General features: G+C 36.1%; 1 protein-coding gene across 6 annotated transcripts in view; it reads right to left on the bottom strand.

The window, feature by feature from the left end:
- Window positions 1-4,427: 4,427 nt before the first annotated feature.
- LOC122834268 (glutamate receptor-interacting protein 2-like) overlaps window positions 4,428-9,517 on the bottom strand; it is a 100,298-nt gene continuing 95,208 nt past the window's right edge. For all 6 annotated transcript variants that reach the window (XM_044122536.1, XM_044122537.1, XM_044122538.1 and 3 more), the window contains exons 24-25: window positions 9,312-9,458; window positions 4,428-8,988 (exon numbers count right to left, since the gene is read on the bottom strand). In XM_044122536.1, the coding sequence (XP_043978471.1) occupies window positions 8,830-8,988; window positions 9,312-9,458 (306 nt within the window). In that variant the 3' untranslated portion in view covers window positions 4,428-8,829. The remainder of the gene's footprint in view (window positions 8,989-9,311; window positions 9,459-9,517) is intronic.

The following is a 9,517-nucleotide window of genomic DNA, read 5'->3' as shown; positions in this document are numbered from 1 at the left end:
CCTGGACCGGGTCAGAGCGCCAAACTAGCACAAAGCTAATCTCTGTGACTTATCTAAGGTAAGCTGCTGCTCCGATAGAAGAACACCACAAAGATGGCTGATCCTCGAAGAGCGCCCCCTGCCTTCCAAAAGATCCCAGCCTCCTTAGCATGTCTGCTCAACCCACAACAGAAGGAATTGGATCAACACATTAAATGACACAAGAATTTATGATGATATTCATAGACGCTCTTCTTTCAGTCTGACTGAGTTTGATATTGGAGATCAGCTGCAGTTTATTGAATCTGAGGGCTTGACCTGTAAAAAGACAAGATGTTTCTTTGATCTGAGGTTGTAATGTGAAAAACCTCAACAAATATGAATACTTTTCCAGAAGCACAGTAGAGCTTGTCACTTCTTTGTTTCCTGTTTTCAGTAGCCATCTTGGCTTAAAGATGGCTACCAACTGTAGCCATCTTGAACAGTTTTGAACTGTTGGAGGACAATTCAAAGCAGTCCTTCAACATAATAAACGTAATCCTCATGGTTTCTGACCTCAACTGTTTGGGTCAGAAATAAGAGTTATCTCTGCCAAAATACTGATAACTAAAACTTAAGATATGAATTCCTTTTCTGGGATATTACTCAAGGTTTTAAGATATTTGCAGAAGGTTTATTACACATTAAATAAAAATAGTGAAGTAGGCTCCGTTTCTCTTGCAGAAATGTACTAAGCTGTTTATTTTTTTAAACAGCTAAGCCATTCTTGTTACATCCAAGTTTTTTAATGTCATGGGAATTGTTTTGAGAAGTTGGCTAAGGAAGTCATTTCCGTCACACCTTATAAATCTTGACTTCATCCATAATTACAGGCTTCCTGTCGCCTTCAGACTGGAACCTTTAAAATCTAATAAACCCAGCCTGTGATGGGCCAACAAGTTTAAACCAAAAATATTCCAGTTAATTCTAAAATGGAGCAAATGTCAACAGGAAAAACAAGCCATCCGAGTCTCTGACATGTTCAGAAACAACATCGGTTCTGAATGGCTGGTTGATGGAATATTTTGACCCAAACATCGGTTCCCAGCAGAGGGAGGAGGATGAGACAAGCCTGAAAATAACAGAGGATGGACACTTCACAAGACTAATTTTCCCAGACTGTAATTTTCCCTCAATAACGGCAGCGACACACTGCAAAAAGACAAAATCCTACCAAGTGTTTCTGTCTAGTTTGTAGTGAAAATATCTTAACATACTTGAAGTGAGATAAAACTGACTTACTGAAAACTTTTCAGGAAGATACAGGAGCTTGTTTAAAGTCAGTAACTGCTTATAGTAATGAAAAAGTCCTTCTTCCAAATAATCTTCCATTGGCAGATTATTTTACTTATAACAAGACATTTTTCCATGTTATCTGCCAATGCAATAAGTACTTTATATAATTCTTAGGAAATGATTAAATAAGATATTTCCACCAGAAACTAGACCAAAAAAACACTTGTAAAGATTTTGTGTTTTTGCTGTTTTATCTATTTATGACAATGGGTTGAATATTTCAATGAAGGTGTTCAAGCAATTATTAAAAATGTAAAAATCATCTTTTTGCTATTTTACCTCCAAGCTGTAGATTTTTGAGTCCTCATTGTTTGGTCGATCCTCTCGTGACTCGCTGACCAACAGCGGCTCGTTGTTGTTGAACTCCCTGTAACGCCTTTCATTGGCTGCCAGATTCAGGAATAGATTCGTCTCCTGAGAATTACTCTCTGTTTTTATTCTACTTCAAAAGAGTTTGTTGGCAAACTCGCAAAGCAAAATAAAATTTGTGTCGTGTTTTTTATTTCTAGAGTACTGTTTTGAGTTATTTCAGTCTCTTTCATGATGGTCAAAAATAGAAAAGTACAGGAAGTAATGTGATAACGATGTGCAGAAAATCAAATGCAGCTTGTAGTGTTTGTGTGTGTGTGTGTGTGTGTGTGTGTGTGTGTGCGTGTGTGTGTGTGTGTGTGCAGGTGTGTGTGTGTGTGTGTGTGAATCTATCTTATTGGGGGAAAAAAAAGCCAGTTTCCATTTTATTGCCACTCCCCTTTATTTTCAGGGTCCATTTTTATATTATAATATAAAATCTGGTTAGTATTGGTTTGTCGATTTGATGAAGCATTTTAATTTGTAGCAGTAAGAGCTTTCTTCCTTGTGTTAGCTCACTGCTGCTGATGTATGTAAACAATGGTGTTGCCATGGAGAATAGCACTGGTTGTCTCAGACTTGGACATTGTTGAAGGAAGGCACCCAATGTGGAGATCTACAGTAGAAGAGTTTTATCCCAGAATTTACCAGCTTTTAAAAGTTAATGGAATATTATCTTATTAAAATGGTGAACTGGGCTCATAATGTTCTAGTTTAATGGACAGTACTGGATATAAAACAGCTGCTTCAGCTTTGAAGGAGCTTGTATTTCTCCAAAATCTCTTATTCTGTAGATTCCAAACTCTTTAAACATATTTTTTTAAATTTCTCAGCATGTATAAAGCTTCCAGTTTTGTGTTCTCTCATCTGTGGGTTAAATGATTTTTATAAAGTTAGATTGTTCTGAAGAGAAGTGACCATATCAAATGTTCTCTGTCTTCTGATTGGTAGGGAAACTGCTTCAGCCTTTCATTCAGTGCCATAGTTTGTTTATTTTGAAGTTAAAGAAAAAGTATTGCATATTCATTTTGTCCTGATGGTACATTCACTCATCCATATGCAGCCATGTGACCCGTCGGTTCTGAAGCTCAGCCGTGTGCCACTGGGTTTTTTGTATAATTGCATGTGTTTGATGTGTTTGTTGTGTGTATGTCTTGCTGGTTATGTAACTGTTTGGCCTTGGGATAATTGAGTCAACTGAGGCAGAATGTGCAGTACTATACACACACACACACACACGCCGACACACACACCCAGACTACAGCACGTGTTGAGAAACGCTGAGGTGTGTACAGAATTTGTGTGCATGCAGGAACCCAATTTTACTTGTACATGTCGGCATGTTGGGATCCTGCTGAAGCACTAAATTCATGTTTGGACATTTTAATCAGTTCTTTGTCTCATTCCATCTGGCAAAGGCCAATAATTGGTTTTAGGACCAGGACTGGAATTAGCACATTGGGCAATTCCAAATTGTAATTCTTTTGGAGATATTATTTCTCCAAACTGACATCATCTTTATCTGCAGCCTATCAGGAGATGCTGATGATCCCTTTATAGACGGTGGTCATGGTTTGGTTTGTGGTGTATGATCAATGTTCATTTAGAACAGAAGGACCTAAAGGGTGTCATGAAAACATCCTCCACACCACCACACCACCACCTCCACCCTGAATCATGAAAACATGGCAGGGTGTGTACAGATCAAACCAGCTGTAATAATCACTGGAGCAGAAAACATTTTGCTCATTTTACTGAGTGTGTTTGAACTTTGACCTCAGACTCCTGTGATGATTCCAGTTGTACCCAGAGTTAGGAAGCAGCTAGTTACATTTACTGGAGTAACTTTTGTTTTTTTTTAAAGGTTTTGTTGGCCTTTATTTGAAAGTAATTCAACAGGAAACAGGGTTATTAGAGAGGCAGAAGAGATGCAGCAAACGTCACCAGACCGGGAATCGAACCTTCAACTACCGGCACAAGGATTAAGGCCTCAGTACATGAGTTGTGCTTTGCCCCTGTGCCACCACAGCACCCTTGAGTAACCTTTTTGAGTATTTTGGCTGCGTTGTACTTTTTACTTTTACTTGAGTGACGTTTTGCTGCTTTTACTTGAGTAAAATTTCTGGATTCTGAATGAAAAACAAACAAGTTTTAATCAAAAAATTCACCAGAATGACACACACTTGCATATTTTGATAAACTTGCAAAAGTTTTTTATTGAAAAAAACTGATTTGAGAAAATTTTCTTTTATCTGATTTTATGTTTTGAGTAATTGTCATTCTGGTCCTTAAACTACCCAAATTTAAACTTAACTGTATATTTTTGAGCCATCTGATTATGTAATTTTAAAATATTAAATGCCTGAAAACTTCTACTCTTACTTGAGTAATTTTTGGACGGCTACTTTTTACTTTTACTTGAGTAAAAATATATTGAAGTGGTGCTATTCTTACTTGTGTATAATTTTTGTACACCCAGTGTGTTCTTCTCCTGTGGCACATATGCTTCAAAATTCGATGTGTTGTGCATTCAGGAAAGGTATTCTATAAAACTTGGATCTATTTGCGTTTTCATCAACAAGGCATTTTATTCTAAACGACTGTCAGTCACTGATTATTTTCTCCTTTTAAGCCGCTGGCTCTAATCCATGTAGATCTGATCCAATTCCCACACACACACACACACACACACACACGCACACGTACACACCCTTCATACCACACACACACGCCTTCATAAAAGTAGACATTTTATTTTTCTTGCTTTTAATTGGTTTTCTTCTCAAAAAGAAGTATAGCAGTACACTCTTGGTTTCATAGAAAATGAGCAAAATGAAAAAATAAAAATGACCAAAAACAAAGTTATACATTTTGTTTTTCATCTTGTTTTTTTTTCTTCAGAATTTTCTTTTTATGTTTTTGAAGAGTAGTAGTATTATAGAAAAATAGCATTTTACATAGAACTTTACATAATTAAAAACAAACAAAATAACACAATATCAACAGTACCATTAATGGCCCAATCCAGAATCGTATTAAGGATTGTCAGGTAAACATGCCAGAATATTACAAGCAGAAAACAATTGCAATTTTCTTTCTTTCTTTTTTTTAAAAATTCAATAAAAAAAAAAAGAAGCTATCAAGAACGTCAACATGGGGAAAGATGGTAACCTAGATTGTAAACGATGATTTAATACACAGTTCAAACTGGCTGGAATTCCAGATTTCTGTGTTTTTATTGTACAGTATTTGCTGCAGACTGGACACATGAATATTTTACTGGTTTCCAAAATATATTTCCATCCAGTCAATATGAAGATCTTTTAGTTGAGCTGAAAAAAACAGCCACAGAGCAGCTGACTGGCTGTTATGATACCAAAATTATTTTTAGATTCTTGTCAATGAGCAGCTATTAGAAGACCTCCAAACAAAGGACAATTGAAGCTTTCCAAAAGACACCATTACAGATCCCAAAAACACATTATTTACTTTTCAAAGTGCTCAGTTTTCCATATCTCTAAACCCCCAATATTAGCATTGGTTAGCAAAACAAAACAATGATTAGCAATAACCCAATTTTCACACATCCAGTCATGAAGTTCAATAATTCACCCACCTTTTCTCTCTGTTATGTTCAGATTTACTGAACTTTGCCCAACCTCACACCGTTAATGTGCTAAACTTTCTGGAAAACACTCAAAATCACCAGACAAGCAGGTTGTTACACACTTGACAAAAAGTCATGTGAGCAACAGACACACAACTTCAGGGAAAATTTATAGCATAATGAAAGGAGGAACTGATAAAAGAACCAATAAATCTAAAGATAAAATGATTTTTAAAAAATCAGAAGGAGAGAAAGAAGAAAGTATCTGACAGCCATGACCCGGCTCTCCTCAGGCCAAGGAATTAAAAACTGCACATTACTGGAGGAAGCTACATCCATTTTAGATTTCATGCTGAGATAAGCCATAAAAATATAAAATACTGCATTAGAAAGGCACAGGAAAACCGAGGTGAACAGCTTATTATATCATAAATATCCGGTTATGTAAGAACTTGTCCACTGGGTTCAGAAGGAAACAGGTACAAGAAAGTACAGATTTTTTTTTATTGTCTCAAGGACAGTTAAAACTATTTGAATTCCCCCAAAGACAGTCAATTTAAGCTTATTATTAAAACTAACAACTTTATTTTTGTACTTTAATGCTCAAGAATCAACTGTAAAAGTGGAAACAAACATGATGACAGAAAACTTGTTAACTTGATTTTTGACATGAAACCCACGGTTCTGGATTGGGCTTTAAACAAACCCGGAAACCAAATGGAGCATGAGTGATCACACACACACATACACGACTTACAGACATACTTGTATGCATATATTTATATATATTTAAAGAACTACCAAACCCTTTTGGGAGGCTTTTCTTGCATTCTCATATTTCACCTTGTTTCACAGTTTTTTTTTATTTTCATCTTTTAAAGATCTTTTTTGACCACTTCACAGTATAAAATGCACTCAGACATGTTTGTTCAGTTTTCCATAAAAAATACAGAGTATGAAATTCCACTGTGTGCTTTTAGTTGAGGAGAGTTGGCAGAGATTTTTCTTATGTGCGTTGAGTTTCTGCTGTTTTGAGTCTGATGTGAGTTTCAGAGGAGAAAGTGAAAAACATCAGAGCTGAACAGTAAGATGTTTCTGTGATGTCCACTCTGTAAAAAAGAAAAATGATAAAAACTGGAAACACACCACATCTCTACATTTACTCTCAGGAAAAGTATCAATTCTGCAGCACATACACGCCACCTTTCTTACACACGTGGTTTTACTCCAGGGAGCAGCTGGAGCCGTGCAGAGTTACATAACAGCATGAGGAAAGAGTGAGACTGTCAGCGAAAAGGAACACAGGATGTAATTGTTCCTGTCAAACATTTCCAGTTCTTTGCTGGATAAAACCTTTTCTGTTCTCTCTCACAAATGCAAATGTTCTGGTATTCATCTTTCATGTTTCATATGTTGTGTCTTTCTCACAGCCTGATGTCGCTTACTACTGAGTTAGACAGTGATAATGTATTCATACATACAGAGTAGACTGCTTCTTTTTTGGTTTTGTGAAACTTAGATGGTTTAGTATCAGCCAAAAATAGCCTGAGAATTTACAAAAACAAGGTTTCAAATAATTATTGCATGTATTAAGGGAAAAAAACTAGCATTGTACATCTAGGGTTATGAAAAACATGGTTGTTGTTCTGTGATTGAGGTTTTGTGCTTCTTCAGTAGAAGACAACTTGTCTTTACTGGAACCGTGGATGACAATCATTAATGTCCTCTAAACTCCTGGAGTGAATATCTGGCTCTCGGTTTGTGACCTCAGACTGACACTCACTGGGGTTAAGCAACGATGCAACTGAGATGATGACCTATGACCTTCAACAGGCTATTCATGCTGGAAAGGCCTCTTGTGCAGTTGAGTTAAAACAATTATGCAAAGAAGAGTGGGTAAAAAATCATCTGTAGGAGTTTAAAAGTTTTTCTATTTGTCCCAAACAATTAATGACAGCTGTTGCTGCCAATGTTGGCAAAAACAGTCATCAGGTTTATGGTGGAATTACTTCTTCACAAAGAGCCAAGTTGGTTTGGATAGTTTTTTTTGCCTTAATAAATGAAATCATCATTTGAAAACAGTTTTTCTTGGACATTATAATCTGACAGGCAGTAAATAATCTTTCACAGCATTGCAGCTGCATGCACAGCTGTGCAAAACACCACATTACTCATGGAAAATTTCACAGACAGCCAATATCAACATAAAAACTGGGAATTTTAAAAACATATTTCAGCATTAACTTGCATTTGAACAGCAAACACAAATGTCCATCTAATGGAAACCACAGCTAAGAATGAGGTTTTCTTATTTCCTCTTTTGCCTGCTAAAAGAATCCTCATTTTATGAAATGTTAGCACCTGTTTCTTCACATCTATATCTTCTAATATGTACAAATTATTTTCCATTTCTCACATTCATGCAAATCACTGTGAATCCAGTTGTGGCAGGAAGCTGACAAAATCATTTTTGCACATCTCATCTTGAGAAATCATCAAGGTAAGACAAGCAAACAGCAGCTCTGCATTCATAAAAACAGTTTGATTTGTGTAATATCACTAAAGATTTGTCCAGTCATTATTAGGAAGGTTAGAAATGATACATTTTTAAAATTAAATTAATGCTATTTTTTAATTAAAACCAAAAACATAACATGAGTTTTGTGTGAAAAGCATTCCTAATGTTTCTCTGCAGAGGAAACGACTCAGAGCTGCTAATGTTTCACATCCAACTGACTCCAGCTGGAGTAACACAAAACACAATGACATTTATTTCAACGCAAATTTGAGAAGCCATTGAAAATGTTTAGAGAAAATATATTTTTTTTCTGACTTAAACAGAAAAATCTCTGACCGTTTGGTTAAGAAAAGGTTGATTTCACAGAGTTTCGATGGCATGAAAATGGAAATAGGGCCACAATATTATAAAAATGTTCTTAAGTGCTCATTTGTTGATACTGACAAGATTTTTTCTTGGACACCGTTCCTCAGCCAAAGAAGGGAAACTGTGTTTAAGCACATTATAATGATGACATCTGGATGAGCCGTTTGCTAAAGATAGATAATATCTATTATCTTTTATGTTCAGTCTTAATATGCTCCTTAAAAAGAGCACTTTTCGTTTTCCTTCTCCAAAGTATATAAAATCTAGAACATGACCCATGCATTTTTGTAAAAACAGAAAAAATCCACCATCTGACGCATTTAGTTGAATTTTATTCACTTGAAAACAACAAAATAAAAAGAATCAAAATTTCTGAAATTTACACTTATTAATGAAATTTTGGTGATTTTTTTATATTGTAGTCACATTTTTGTTTGATGTTTTGATATTTTTCTATAAAGAATATACTGTATAACAGCAGTACAACTCTGTAAGTGGAATGTATGCATGCAGGGTGTTTTTGTTTGTATTTCAGTGTTTTCAGTCTCTGTATATTTAGAGTTATTGCTAACCTGTGTTTATTCCCAGGCCAGTCACAGTAAATATGTTCACAATTTATGACTTGTAGTGTTAATGCGCAATTAAAAAGAGATTGTGTGTCTGTTTGCATTGTTGGTTACAGACTTAAGGGATGGTCTAAAGTGTTGTTGTTGTCTTCTGGAGTGTCGCCGGCCAGAGGGTTTCTGCTGATGACCAGCTCCAGTCTGTCTCCAGCCTCGGTGATGAGCGGCACCGCTAAGCAGCAGTCAAAGTCTCTCGTTCTGACATGGTTGACCTGGACCCAAATACAGAGACAGTGGTTTCCCCTGTAAGCTACAGGTAAGCATCATTAAAAGAACATTTTAATATTGCAGTCTTGTTTCTTCAATAAAAGCATCCAAACTAACAGCGATGTTAAAGAATAATATATGCTACAAACATTAACTAAAATTAAATTTCTTCTTCTAAAATAGCTTGATACTTTTAGAAACTAAAAACTGAAATGTTGCATTGCACATAATTAAACTGATGTCACAAGCTGGATGCTAAGTGTTTGTATACAATATAAATATATCGCTTCCCATTCTCTCCAGCATTTTATTGAACTATTTTTGGTACCTGCAGGATCCTGTCGAAGGGTTTCAGTCCAGCTCTGTCTGCTGGCCCATCGGGCCTGATCATGTTGACATACACGCCTTTCTCCAGGAAGCCGTCAGACACGCTGAACCCAAAGTCGTCGCTCTCTGGGTCCTTTATCACCGTTACCTGGTCAAGGAGAACACAAGAGATATTTGGATTTGTCTTATTTGTCTGCATGAAATGTG

The sequence above is a fragment of the Gambusia affinis genome, linkage group LG07 (assembly GCF_019740435.1).
Source record: "Gambusia affinis linkage group LG07, SWU_Gaff_1.0, whole genome shotgun sequence".
NCBI classification, from domain to species: domain Eukaryota; kingdom Metazoa; phylum Chordata; class Actinopteri; order Cyprinodontiformes; family Poeciliidae; genus Gambusia; species Gambusia affinis.
This window is presented reverse-complemented; position numbering and strand designations above follow the sequence as displayed.